This window comes from Vanellus vanellus (assembly GCF_965231255.1).
Source record: "Vanellus vanellus genome assembly, chromosome: 17".
Classification (NCBI taxonomy): Eukaryota; Metazoa; Chordata; class Aves; order Charadriiformes; family Charadriidae; genus Vanellus; species Vanellus vanellus.
The window spans coordinates 3,698,045-3,712,726 of record NC_138922.1 but is presented as its reverse complement, the minus strand read 5'-3'; the positions used below and the strand labels follow the sequence as shown (position 1 = coordinate 3,712,726).

Genomic DNA, 14,682 nt, shown 5'->3' with positions numbered 1-14,682 from the left:
TCTAGCAAGGTGACTCCAGGAGAGGACTCGGTCCATTCACTGCCTTGAGAAACAGCTGAATATACCAGTAATATCTCTTAGAAAAAAAAACTTACAGCAGAGAGGTCTTGTATACTTAGAAACCACCGGGATCTTGACATGACAGACCGAGCTGGACACCAGAATCCTCAGACAGTGGGTGTTGTTGGACTAAGGGATTACCTTCAGATAAATGTGTTAAGCCCAAGTTCAGGAGCAGCTATTTTTCCCTCCCCAGTAAAGGAGTCTACAGGGAGGCCTTTCATTTTCCTCAGCCAGGCCTTCTTGCATGCTCTTTGCTGATCTTCTCTGAGCTTTGTCTGGTGTGCCCGATACTGAGCTACGGCAGCCGCCTCAGACGCCTCCTTCTGTTTTCCTGTCAGGAGCCTGAACCCACTGTCGCTCAGGGAAGGGTCTGCAGCGTACAGAGTAAAAGGCTTTTTTCTCCTGGAAACCGCTTCGTTTTTCATTTGTGCAATCATCACACGTGTTGATTTGATCAGTTCAGAAGAAGCCGTAAAGGGGTTGATAAGCCGAACTCCAGGGAGAGGAATGACTTTACCGTGCCCGCCGGGAGCTTTCTTTTCTCTCAGCAAACCACAGGTCTTGGGACGTACAATGGAAGGAGCAGGGATGGAGGACGTCACAGCGGGTCCATGCAAAGAGTTTTGCAGCTTGAGCTGCAGCATTTTGGTTTCGAAAGGTACAGAAATTCTTTTCATCGTCAGAGAATCGCTGTGCAGTCTCGCACGTTGGAGCTGGGCTTCCTGGTCCTTTTTGTGTTGCAGAGGGGTTTGGTATAGTTGTACCTTTTCAGGGCGGCGTTGCTGATGTTCCCGTGGAAGTTCCCATGCTTCCCTGACTTTTGCGGTGTGTTTAATACCGGAGCTGGCGACGGCTGCCTTGCGGGCATTTTGCAGCATGCTGACCATTAAGAAGAACTTGTCAGGGGACATGGGACAACGTAGGTCTCGTCTCTTTTCATGCTGCAAAGTGGCTTCTGCCCTGTCAGGATGTGCAGGTGTGTAGAGAGAAGGGCCACGTTCAGATTTGCCATCTGTTTCCGAAAATAAAAACAACACATTTGGAGTTGAGGACAGTTTGGATAGATGAGGACAGTTGAGGACTAAGATGGTCCCTTCCAACCCCTACCATTCTGTGACAGCTTTTGTGATCGTTGTTGGCAGGATGGTGTTCTGAGCAAGATCAGGGATGGGTGCTGCATTGACAGGCGTACGGACACCCCAAGTTTATCTACAGAACAGGAAGCTACAAGCCCACGATGCCCATTTTAGTTTGCTCATCCTCAGCCGCACTGGTGACATTGCCACCAGCAGAGCTAACTCTGTCTTGGTTGACTGAGAAGTGGTCCTTCCCAAAGCCTGTACAGGTCAAACTCAAGTCAGATTCTCTGACACGACTGTATTTGTGTGTGGATGGCTCAGCATCCACCTTGATCGAAACCATGGTTTTGAAAAGAAGTGAGGTTCCCCACCACCTCTTCCCACGCACGCCTTTCTGGTCCTACAGTTTTTGCACTGGGAAAAAGCTTCAAGACAAGTCACGGAGAAATCTTGGAAGTAGCCAACACCTGGGAACTGGTTTGAACCGGTACACCTCAGAGCTGCGTTTGAACTGGAAATCGCAAGACACGCTTCATGGCCTGGCTTTGCTGCCTCGGGGGCGCAGGGAGTGACCTGCGCCCTGTGAGGGGCACATCAAGACGGATCGTGCGATGATGCCCTTGGCTAAGGACTAGGTGGGGATTACGGCACAGCCTGCATGAGGTGCTCGGTCCCACGGCCTTGCCATAGCGGCTCATTTGTCACTTTGCTCTGCAATGTCACGCTGTTCGCGTATCATCACATATCAATTGTATCACACGTATCAATTGTAATTGCAATACAAATCTGTTTTTCCAGACTGGTTAACTGAAACTTCCACCCTCTGGAAACATATTTCAGAGAACATTAAGTTACAGTGCAGAAAGGCAGAATACAGCAAAATAAACTAATGAAAATTACTGCTTGTTCCTCATTCCCAGAATTCAGAACTATTTAATCTGCACGTACGTGTGACCCCGCACCTTAGTGACAAACACAGGCGGTTTGGGGTTAGAGACTTTCGCTTGGTACGGCTCTTCTGAGTAAGAATTCAGAATATGTCTCAAACTTTAAGATCCCAACAGATTCTGAATATAAAACCTGAGAATAATTAACATGAGACAAAAGCCACGTGGCCACAGCCCACGTTTGTGATTTCAGTGCGCTCTCTTTTTCAAGTTTCAGGTTGCCGCGTTTTTGCTGGCTGAGACAATTTACATGTAATTTTTTAAAAACAATTTTCTGAGTTACTGCTACCGAATACCAACTACTTGGTAGTAGGTACATGTAGGTAGTTCTCCTACACCTGTTAAAGAAATCAAAAAATAGAACAAGGATACAGCAAAAACCCACCACCTAGATCCCTAGACCTAGGCTGGAGCTGATCGCTTCTGTTTGATAGATCTAAAGCAGCTTCTGTAGCCACCACAGGCTCTGCAAATGATCTGTTTTACTGCTGCAAATCTTTCATCCAGAACAGGCCCATCTTCCAGAGATCCTGACCATCCATTCGCTTACCTTAGGTGCCCTGGTTTGCAGAATTACTGTCCTACCTAGCTGCAGAGAGTCCTTACCCGTCTCTGCTGGGATCCCTGCAGGATGTGCTCTGGCTGCCTTTCCCAAGGCAGAGGCACGGGCTGGCGCGGTGCCAGGGGTGAAAAGCTTTTTCGGCCGCTCTGCATGAAGACAAAGAGCCTTTTCCATCTTGAGAAAACGCTGCCGCTGCTGGCGAGCTGCTGCTTTCATCAGCTCATAGCAGAGAGCTAGGAAACAGAAGAAAAAGGCATCTCTAAACTTCGCTGGTGTTAAACTTCTTTTTTTTTTTTTAAATAAAATATTCATAGTTGACGGGCTTTCAAGTCTTTGGTTACTGTTTTGCCTCTTATCACAGCTTCTAAAGGTCTAGGGATTCAAAATAATCCAGAGGTATTTGCATATAAGCGGCATCACAGAGGGTACCATCCGATGGCCTTGAAAGCAGGAAAACTTTCTTAGCCCGTGAGTTTATCTGCAGTATACAGTTTGATTGTAGAGCTGGAAGATTTGTGATGCGTACTGTATTAAATAACTTGTGATTAAAAAAAAAAAAAAAAAAAACCACAACAAAACAACCCACAACATCACAACGTTACAATTTAAAAGGTGCCTGCTTCCGTGCAATTGCATTTCCCGGTGGTGGCAGATCCTCAGTGCAGGTGTCCTATGACTTTCTGGAGTATTTTCTAATAAATAATTCAAGCACTGAGTCAGCAGGCTGTTTCCGCGCACGCCAGCTGCGAGAATCTGAATACTACTCCCGATTTCGCTATTACTCGGGTAAAAAGTGACAGTGCCTGTTCTTGGCAAACGTGTGGGATTTATACCGAACCTTTCTAAAAAGGTACAAAGGTTCTACAAAAGCCTGGAAATGACAGAACTATTGAAATGCAACAGCGCATCTACCAGACTGCACTCCATAAAAAAAAAAAAAAAAAAAAAAGCAGCGAGTCTGTATATTGATTCGGATGAAGGCAGCGGGTACTTGGAATTATTTCTGGCTCATTCGAGGAAATGATGCTGCAGTACGGCAGGGGCCGTACGTCGTACCTTGAGACACCCCCCAGCCTTTCGGTGACCAGCAGCGGATCCAGCAAGACGGCAGGAGCTGGTCGGCATCTTGCGTCTCCAGAGCAAGGGGGTGCATCGGGCTGAGGTCGCGGCGTTTCAGTCGCTGAAGGCGCAGCGGCATTGTGCTTGAAGTCCCCTCGAGCTGTTTTTTCTTCCCCACCACCTCTCGCTCAGTGCCTAAGGTGTAGTCCCACCTGACAGCCTCAAACTGGAACACCAACAGACTAGTTGGCGAGTTGATCACCATCCTGGAGAAGGGAAGGAAGAGCCTATAAAAGCCCAGATATCATTAACGCGGCAGTTAGTACCTACCGGGGCCATTTGCTTCTGTGCAATACAAAACCTGAGGGCACTTAAGCAGATCTGAGATAACCATCACCTGTTTAAGGCAGCGGTACCAATTAGTCCCATCAATCAGACACAGTACATTTTAACTCATACTCCGTAGGAGCTCGTCAGGGCTCTTTTCATTCAGCTGTATGGCAAAATTAGTTTTAAAATAATTGGGGTGAAAATTGCCAACAGTGCACCGAGCTAGATCGATGCAATGCCAAAAGAAACTGGAGATACTATATCATTAAGGACATTTAAACCTAAATTGGAGGGGCGTACTGGGTCTGGTTGGGATGGGGTTAGCTTTCTTCGTAGCAGCCTGTGTATTGCTGTGTTTTAGAGTCGTGACCAAAACAGCATTGGTAACGCACCAGTGGTTTAGCTATTGCTTACACAGAAGCTGGGAACTGCCTTCAGTTTAGAGGTGCAGACATGATGGAACCTGGAAGTATCTTCTGTGATTGGCTTTTATGAAGAGGCAGTAGGTCGGGGAAAAAGTAGAGGCTTTGTCAAGCCTCAGCTTGATTCCCCAACCTCTTAAGAAATTTGGGTTCTCAATTCAGCTTCACAGCTGGTCCATAGAATTGTTTAGGCTGGAAAAGACCTTGGAGATCATCAGTTCCAGCCATTAACCCAACACTGCCAAGTCTACCACTAAACTGTGTCCCTAAGCATTACATCTACACATCTTTTAAATACCTCCAGGGATGGTGACTCAACCACTGCCCTGGGCAGCCTGTTCCAATGCTGTATTTTATGTTGTATAGAAACAGGCTGTTGTAGATTGATGAATGGACTAAGAAAATCTATTTTCAGCCATTGCTAACAAAACCGAGTTACTGAAGCAGTCAATAAGCAGTAGAGCCCTTTAAAGCTTATTTGCGAGAAGGACGGTAAAAGAAAGAAAATATATAATTCCTTAAATCACAATGTTACCTGCCTAATTTGGTTCAGAGACCGATTGCAGCTGTTATCACCAACCTGTTTTCTGCAACACAGAAAGAAGATATGGGGTCCCCTCTGCTATTGGCCATCAACACTTTCAGGCAGGTTCCAGTCAGGTAATTAAATATACGAATCTTTCCGTCAGCACAGCCGCTAATGACTCGGAGATAGAGGAACTCCAGAGACAGAACTTCTCTGAAAACACAACGTGTTTTCATGTTGGTACATTCATCGTGCTTTCCCAAGGAGTCATGATCAACCACCTCTTTTGCCTTGGAGGAGAGGCAAAGGTCTGCCTCCATCAACGGGCTACACGAAGCAGCTCGTGGAGATATTCAAAAGGCCGAGTAGTAAAATCACACAATGGTCAGGATTAGAAGGGCCCTCTGGAGCTCCCCCAGTGCCACCCCCCGCCAGAGCAGGGGCACCTCCAGCAGTGGCACAGGACACGTCCAGGCGGGTTTGGAATGGCTCCAGAGGGGGAGACTCCCCCCCTCTCTGGGCAGCTGTGCCAGTGCTCTGCCGCCCGCACAGGAGAGAAGTCCCTCCTCAGGTTGAGATGGAACTTCCTATGGTCAAGTTTGTGCCCATTCCCTCTTGTCCTGTCACTGGGCACCACTGGAAACAGACTGTTCCCATCCCCCTGGCACCCTCCCTTTGAGTATTTATAAGCATTGATAAGATCCCCCCTCAGTCTTCTCTTCTCCAGACTAAAAAGCCCCAATTCCCTCAGCCTTTCCTCATAAGAGAGATGCTCCAGTCCCCTTATCTTTGTAGCCCTTTGCTGGACCCTCTTCATAAGTCATTTATAATCACTCCATGTCCAAAACAGCCAACCCAGCGTGTCCTCAGAGAAACCAGTGCTGTTATGGCCATCTGCTGTGTTTCAAATTTCATTTTTATGGCTGGGAAAGTAAAGGAAAACAATAGGACACTACAGTTTTCACAGTTCTGATAAGCAATTAAAGTATTTGAAAATAACATGATCCAGAGTTGGTAGGGTTCAGCACGTAACTTGGCCACCTCTACCACAGCCAGTACCTTTGTGTGACCAGGCAGCGCGACACCCACAGACTGGGATCCTTGAAGGGTTGGACTGTCAGTCTGTCCCCCCTGTTTGTGAATAAGCAGTTGCGTATCTGCCTTTTAGGCTGTTAAAGGTCTTAACTGACAAACACTGGTTGTGACCTCTTGGTGCCTGGCACCACTTTAAAGAAGAAGGTTGTTGAGAGTGAAGACATTTCAAATCCTAAGAGATAATTAAGGCATTTTGTGTTCCTATAAGAGACATTTTCTGCACAGATTTAGCGGACCGTTGAATACAACTTGAAACACGCCCGATTCCTACTTAGGGTGGCAGAAAGCCGTCAGGCATCTCTTCAGGTTTCCCAACATGCTCCATCCCAGGGCGTATCCATCGGTGCTTCCCGTGACGAGGTGCCACTGATCGAAGGACAAGCACTTCACGGGGCCTTGGTGCCCCTCTAACGTCTGCCACGTAAAAGAAATAGGTGCAACGCTGTCAGCAACCTGGACGTAAATACGCCAAGATACCTTACGGCGTTCGCAATACCCATCTCATATGGTATATCGCAGTTTTACGGGTGTTGGTATAATACACCAGTACACCCTATGGGTAACTGGGTTAGTTTTATAGTAGCTTAGAAGAAATATTCTGGGTTGATGGTGAGCTACCAGCACGGACTTCACATCCGTTTCCCATGTGCTAAATAGATCGTGAGCTATGGTGAGCTCAGAGATGCAGACTAATACTAATTGTGGACGCCTGCTAAGGTAATTAGCAGACTGGCCTCAATCTTTACATCGCAGAGCAGCTATCCAGCTGCTTCAGCTTTATAAACTGGTTCTGAGAGCAAAGTTCCATGGTTTGGGCTAACCCATGACACCTCCAACGCCGAGAGCTGTTCGTCAAGCCCTCCCCACCCTCTTCCCAGGTTCGGAATTGTTTCCACAGGAGAGAGATGAATCGATCTACAGAGAACGAGTCATGATGGGGGTTAAGCAGGATAAATCAAACCCCGGGTTAAGATTGGCAGTTGTTTGCAAACCAGTTTTAATACTATTTACTCACCAATGATTCTACAGTTTAAACAGCTTTGGGGTTTTGGATTATTTTTAATTTTTTTTTTTTTTTTTTAAATAAAGTCTTTGGCACAATCAAGGAAAAAAAAAAGCTCTAAAACTAGCACAGGAGATTTTGAACAATTTGGAACAAACTTATCCGCCTAAGGAGAAACTTACTTTGATCAGAGCGCCTGTATCAACACGCCAGACTTTCACCAGCCCTCGGTCGCACCCGCTGACAACGCGAGTGTTGTCCATCTTCACTGCCCAAACAGTGCTGCTGTGCTTCAGGGTCTTGAGACACTTCCCACTCTCCAGGCTCCACACTGTCCGGGGCAAAGCGGAGAGTTATTAAATACGTATGCCCCAACAATACTTTTTTTTTTCCCTTCCCCCGATTTAATTAAAAGATGCTGTTGGAATTACAGTTGCCGCTCTGCGCGGAGCCAGGCGTTGGCATGAAGAGTCTAATTGCACTGTGAATTTTTTTAAACAGGAAGTCCGGGAAATGGCACATCCTTGTCAGCCGCCTTCTGTACGCTGACAAGAAGGAAATCTCTATCAAAGCTGCAAGATGATGCCACTCTCCCAAGATTTGGTTTAGCCCTATAGCCCCAAAGTCATTAACACTGAATAAAAGCAGAATTGAGGAGAATTTATTCAATGACACAGAGCCCTTGTTGTGTGCGTGTGTCAGCTTAGGCTGTTCGGGAAGCGAAAATAAGAGACGCTAAAATTCGCCTTCCGATTCCTAGGCTTACTTTCCAGCTCCCGCTCCCCCCAAGCCCCACGTACGCTGCCCATCGCTCACTGCTGTTCGCCGCTGGCTGGGGAGCTGCTGGGCTTGGCTCTCACCTTTTACCATCCCGTCTCTGGCTCCTGACACAAACTGCTCTTCGTGTAAATCCAGGCAGGTGATCGTCCCACAGTGCCCGTTAAAGACTTTCATACAAGCGCCGCTGTATATATTCCAGCATCTACAGAGGGCCGGGCAAAAAGGGAATACAGTCATTAATTGATGGTTGATTCATCGTATTCATTATTTCCTGCTTGACAGGCCCAGCTTTTCTCCCATACACACTAGGTTAAAATCAGGAGCCATCCCACTAAGGCGTCAGAGCATTTGGAGTGATCAAGTCAGGCTTACTATTAAATTTTTACCAAAACACTTTGTTCTTCTGCCTCCAAGTCACCTGGGAACGCGTGGCTGGATTTCACCTTTGGCACAGTTACCTTCAATTAACCTTAACATTTAGAGCTTTACCGATAAAGTTGTTTCTTCACTGGCCGGTGCCAAGATGATTTCTGTTGACTTTATCTAGGGAACACAAGCCCGCAGGTAAACAGCCCTTTCGGAGCGGGAAGAGCAGGGAGGACACAGTCTGACGTGGTATAAACTCCATTCTCGTTAACTGCTGCCTTCGATGAAGTTGTGCGATTGCCATACCGGAGCCGGACAACTCCCTGTTTAACACTTCACCCCTCATCGTGATGCTTTTGAGATTCAGCGATAAATAAGATGTAAGAGCTGACCATCTCCACCCACCCCTTGTTTCAGGGTGCAGTACTCGGTGAGGAGCAGCGGTACGGCAGGGACCGGGGTGTTGACCCCGCTTAGCCAAAACGTCATGGACAACCCCGGCCTCCCTGAACCCGACGCTGACCTTAGCGATGCTACAATCTCCCTGCAAGTGCCTATGGGAAACACATCTGGTGTTTTAAGGTGCTTTAGGAAAACCTGTGCATGGCTTCTCTTCCTATTTTATCCTTCAGTACCGGGTGAAACTGGGAAGCAGAAGCTGTCCTATGCGGGTGGGGGATGCGTTTCCTTATCTACTGTCCTTCATTACTCTAACGGAAATGATAGGAAGGAGGATTCCTAAAGATGGGGGTGGAAGGATTAAAGTTTCATTCTCCCCAGGTTTGCCAAGGGGCTGGTAGCCCAGGGCACAGTCCCCGTGCTGCTCACCTGATGCTGAGATCAAAGCTGGCGCTGAGAACGAACCCTTTCTTCTCATTGAGGAAGAGCGCTTTGATGCTCCCAGCGTGGCCGGAAAGAAGAAGAGGCACTTCTTTCATTGCCGACATAGCAAGAAGCCTCACTTTTCGGTCCACAGAGCCAACAGCTACCAAGTTTCCACCGCTGTAATGGATTATTCTGCTCCGGTCAGGTCTGGATAAGAAAGAGTGGGATAAGCTGTAGCCAACTAGCAAGGTACAACAGGTCTAAGGCCATGACAGGCATTTCTCTGATGCTTAATGCTCTTCACCGAGCAACCTCACGGGCAATAGGCGTCAGCGGGTGAATCCTTTGGAGGGCACCACGGCCAAGGTCCCTAGTTCTGCATAGCCATGTTTGAGGGGAAGCGTGAAGAAGGGAGAGGGCTCCTCTCAGCCCTCTGTCCTTTGTGATACACTGCAGATTGCCAACCCTTATGTCTTTATAAAGGTATGAAGGTAGGTTGTTTTTAAATAACTGGATTTGACCCTGAGGATTTCTTAACGCTGATGCTGAGGGACCCTTCTCCGGCCATACATTCCCACTGAAGGATTACAAGGAACGGGATAGGTTTTCAGAAGCCACCGTCTACTCACTTGTCTGCGAGGACACGAATATTGTAAGAGCCGCAAAAGACATTTCTCTCTTCCAACTGAACCGTGTCAGTTTGCAGATCGTGATAGACAGCCTGCAGATGGGCTTCCTCCTCCTGATGGAAAGGGAAATAGGGAAATTAAGTCAGGGAGGGGGGAATGCAGCATTATGCCATAGTATTAATGTACCAGCTTGGTGCCCACTATAGTGATGAGACTGGCAGAGGCAGAAGGTGCTGGTAAGGAACACCCCGAGTGCGGGAACCTCCTGGTTCGTGCAGAACATGGCTTGTTCCCATGCCATGTTCCGTGGCAAAAATGGAAGACCTGAGAGCTGCAGCCTTCATTCTTTGGGAAAAAGGCCACATCCTCATGACGGTGCCCAGCCTGGCCAGCACCCCTGGCCGCAAGGCCGTTCATGCGACTGGGGGATGCGTTAGCTCAGGGAGGCTCCATCCTGCACAAGAAGGTGCTGAGCAAGCATTGGTCCTTCCGAATTGCTCAGGATGGTGCAAGCCAGAAGCAGGAATGGGAGAAGAGCAAAGCAACCCTGAATTCAGTCCTGTCCTCCAAGACCACCATGTCCTCCTTCCTCCCCAAATACCGAAATGCAGGATCCATGGAAAGCAAACAACTTCCAACATACCTTCGTTTTGCTTTCCCAATTGTGGCCTTTCACTTCGATGACATCACCTTCGTCATTTAACTGTGGAATTGCCACATTGACTGTTTTTGCATAGTTTGAAACTGCTCCTCTCGGGGACAACCCCTGGAATAAACCAGTAGAGGCAACGAAGTCACTGCAGAGCCCACACACCCAAAGGGTGCTGCTCCTGCATTGCTGCTTCAGCATCTCCGTGGGACGGTCAAGTTACACGCAAAGCTGAGCTGCGCACGCTGGCTTGCTGGTATTGTTTAAGAGACCCGGCTTGCAGTTACCACTTTGTTGGTATAAGATTTAACTTCTTGTGAAAAATAAATTGTTGGTTTTTTTTTTTTTTCCAAACCCGATTCTTAAGCTTTTAATATGCTACAAAACTTTTCACCAGACAGAAAATTGAAAGCGCATCTCATCTTTGCTGAGCACTCAGTTGATTCAGAACCCAAACCCACTGAGGTGAGATGCTCTCCAAACATCTTTATCAACATCTAAGATTCTTTTTTTTTTGATGTGTGAACCTTCCATTCAGCCGCCTTTGAGCACCCACATGAGATTTCCATGCCCTTTTTACAAAGCAAAGCGTGAAAAGACCCCTAACATTGTCTCTTTGGGGGTTCCCCTTTACACTTGGCTTGGTCTATGGCAGGTCTGTACTAACCAGGACAAGCAATCCCTCGACGTTCTGCTTTGCTGTGTCCCATCCACCAGCTGAGTTCTCACAAAGAAACCTAGTATTCCCATCTTCCTACGGGGAGCAAATAAAGCTCATTTTTGAGCTGCCTCAGGGAGCCATTGTAGCTCTGCCCAATTTCCACTAGCTCCTGGAGGTCCAGTATTTGCATTTTGTGACCCAACTGTTTTCCTGATTACAAGAACGATTTGATCCATTTTCAGAATTGCCGGCTCTCTAAAGCTCAGTAACGGCTGTTCTGTTGTGCTTAACTTGTGACAGTGTGAACATCTAACCTGCCTTAGCTCTGCAGCTGAAAGGAGGAGGAACAGGGCGAAGTTGGGAGGTGGCCTCTAGTAAAAGCGCCTCCATCTAATGGCTTGGGCAGTAGCAGAAAAACACCCTCTTTTTGAAGTGCAGAATAATTGCAGCAGCCCAGACATCGTACCTGCAAATACAGGATCTTCTCCCGTACTACGCTTTGACACACACGTTCCCTCTTGACTTCTTCGGCCAGAAAAGCCCAACATCTACTCACAGCAGCGCACGCCTTGAGGGATTTTTGATCCAAAAGCCCTGAGGAGTTAAAAGGACAGAGTGGCAAACCCCTATCCACATTAGACACCACCCGTGACCCTTAGGAGAAATCATCCTTGGAAAAATCAGAGCAGCTTTACCCAGGATGACCATGGACAGGTGAAGCGGCAGGCAGCGAATGAAATCCTTGGATTGGGTGACATTAGAGGACGACTGGAGAGATGGAGGAACCACAGTGTCATCTTGATCGGCTGAGGACATAAGAAGTGAGTTGCCCTCTGCATCAGAACCGTCCTGGGTGAAGCACTCGGTGTTTTGGGGCCAGAAGCACATTGCTGGTGGTTGACCACCTAGAAGACAGAGGAATTGACAGTCTTGTAAGTGCTTGAGCTTTGGCGGCTGTTAATGGTATTAATGGTTAGTAATGGCCTTGCAAGAGTTGGCTGATTTTAGTCTGACTCTTCTGCTAATCCCTCTGGTATTGTATGGTTTAAAGGCAAATGCTGAAAATACCCCGTGTCTTACGGGGCAGTCCACACCAGCGGGGTTTGAGGGCAGAGGATGACAACTCTCCCCACACACCACTGCCCTGAAGCGTCACGAGGGCTGTTCACAGGTGGAAAAACCAGGTGATCCATGGGGCTGCAGGAGACCCTGGGTGAGTGTGGTGGGGATGCAGCGTGATGGTTTTCCCTTTACGAACGCACTATACTTCACCTCTTCCACCTCTATCTACAGCAGTCACCAGCACGGGAAGGTGCGTGTCTTTCCTCCAAAGAGTGGAAAACCTTCTCTTTCCTTAGCCATTAGGTTTTCTTCAGTAAAAATAAGACTTGGGTTATGATATCGCAGAAGGAAAGAAAGGGGGACACATTTCTCTGTTGTCCCCAAGATAATGGAAGGGTAAACACAGCTAACGCCCTTCTCACATCAGTAGTTTTTGCAGAAGAAGATGTGTGGGCATCTTTGCCCAATGACAACCCTGCCACGGCGGAAGGCTGTCCTTCCTTTTAGGCGCAGCACCAGCCCCAGCGCTACGTTTTGAAATTCAGGTTGCGCCGGTGGAAGCCCTTAAACCTGACAGAACATCTCAATCCACACCACGAGCAAAAAAGGAGACACTGTCTTCTGTCTCTTTGCTAAGAGCACACTGTCAGCACCTCGGCAAATTTGGGAAGTGGCTCAGAGCGAAGACGAGCATCTGTTGAATGGCATCACCTCCTTCTGCATGGCATTTCCCGGTTAATTATTGCCATGGGGTTTTATTCCCCCCCACCAAAGTGACCCAGAAGAGAATTGTTCCCAGGCAGTCCCAGTTGTTAATCTTCTGGTATGAAACACCATAGATTTTTCCCAGTATTAAATATCCAGATAGTGGTACCCGTCTTACCAAGCTGGCCGGTCCTTGCAGATGAGGTTTTGCTTTTCAGGGCTGCAGAAGAAGTGCCGGCAGAGCGTAGTGGAGATCGGATACAGGCACTGAGCTGAGGATGGCTGTCTTCCCGGAAACTGCTTTGGGATTCAGCAGATGATCCATCCATCATCTTCCTCTGGAAGAATAAGCAAAGCGTCAAACTTTACAATGACAGTAGGCTTCTTACAGCTGAATTGGGGGATTGCAGAAGTTAGAATAGCATATTAAGTATCCGATAAGTAAATTGCACTGTATTATTTATTCCGTCCATTCTAGCTACGCAGAATTAGTCCCTTCAGCGCTTTCTTTAGTATGGTTTTCATTACTTCACGGAATCACGGAGTTTTCAGAGTTGGAAGGGACCTCTAGAGATCATCCAGCCCAACTCCCCTGCCAAAGCAGGATTGCCCGGAGCACATCACTCAGGACTGCATCCAGGTGGGTCTTGAACATCTCCAGAGAAGGGGACTCCACCACCTCCCTGGGCAGCCTGTGCCAGTGCTCTGTCACCCGAACCGTAAAGAAGTGTTTCCGTGGATTTGAACGGAACTTCCTGTGTTCCAACTTGTGCCCATTGCCCCTCATCCTGTCACTGGGAACCACTGAAAAGAGCCTGGCTCCATCCTCCTTCAGCCCACCCTTTAGATACTTGTACGCCATAATAAGGTCTCCCCTCAGCCTTCTCTTCTCCAGGCTAAAGAGTCCCAGCGCTCTCAGCCTTTCCTCATAAGGCAGATGCTCCAATCTCTTCATCATCTTAGTTGCCCTTCGCTGGACTCGCTCCAGCAGTTCCCCGTCCCTCTTGAACTTGGAACATTCAGTTCTCAACCACCCACCCTAAGACATGTTACCCAGAGGAAATCATGAGAGGAAGGTTTTTTTTCATTACGTCGTTGTCAACTACCCTCCGTTATAAGCTCTGTTCATCTCCCCTTGCGTGATCCCCTCTTTCACAGGGTTGCTGCAGACGTACAGCTGGCTCCGAGGCAGAGCCGGCCCCGGGAGGCTGATGCTGGTTCAGGAGAAAGCTGCCAGGTCTGAGTCCCATCTGGCCCCATCTCCCGCTGCCAGGAACACCCCATTCCCTCCGCGACCTGTGCACGCCCCCGGCTTTGCCCGCTCATTTCCTGCGGCTTGAAGGGATCAGAGACCTACATGATACCAGATTTGCAGTATTAAGCAGAAGGTTAACGGCACCATACAAATCAAGCTACAATTAACAGTTACGTTGGTTGGGGCTGCTTCTTTCTGCACTTACCCTTTGTACAGCCCGCACAGGGAATTTTGCCACAAGCGATAAAATATCGGGAACAGCCAGAGCAGCAGCACTGGGAGGTGCCAAACTGGTGCTGCCACTGATGATAGAAGGGAACCCAGCTGGGAATGGTACCTCCATCTTAGTACCTGTCCTGGTTTTCAGCTGGGAAAGAGTTAATTTTCTTTCTAGTGATTGCTGTGAAAGGCATATAATAATGCTTATTGTTTTCAGTTGTTGCTAAGTGATATTTACACTATTCAAGGACTTTTTTCAGCTTCCCATAGAAAAATAGACAGAACTATGGCACGGCCAATGAAATAGTCCATACCATAAATGTCATGCTCAGTATATGAATGGGGTTTGGCCACGGGAGAGAATCCACAATCACTGCTCTGGATGGGACCAATTCACTGGGTGGTGAGTGACCCATGTCATTATTTTTATTCTTATTTTTCCTTT

The 14,682-nt window shown here is 47.9% G+C and overlaps 1 protein-coding gene across 1 annotated transcript; it reads right to left on the bottom strand.

Moving 5' to 3' along the window:
* Positions 1-203: 203 nt before the first annotated feature.
* LOC309679064 (F-box/WD repeat-containing protein 10-like) lies at positions 204-14,023 on the bottom strand (the record flags this gene model as incomplete). Its single annotated transcript, XM_082492295.1, has 12 exons — positions 204-1,075; positions 3,708-3,976; positions 5,043-5,201; positions 6,355-6,497; positions 7,269-7,417; positions 7,947-8,068; positions 9,061-9,264; positions 9,687-9,799; positions 10,330-10,452; positions 11,463-11,590; positions 11,692-11,901; positions 13,939-14,023. The coding sequence occupies 12 exons, from the start codon at positions 14,021-14,023 to the stop codon at positions 204-206; spliced, it is 2,577 nt and encodes an 858-aa protein (XP_082348421.1).
* Between the last annotated feature and the right edge of the window lie 659 nt (positions 14,024-14,682).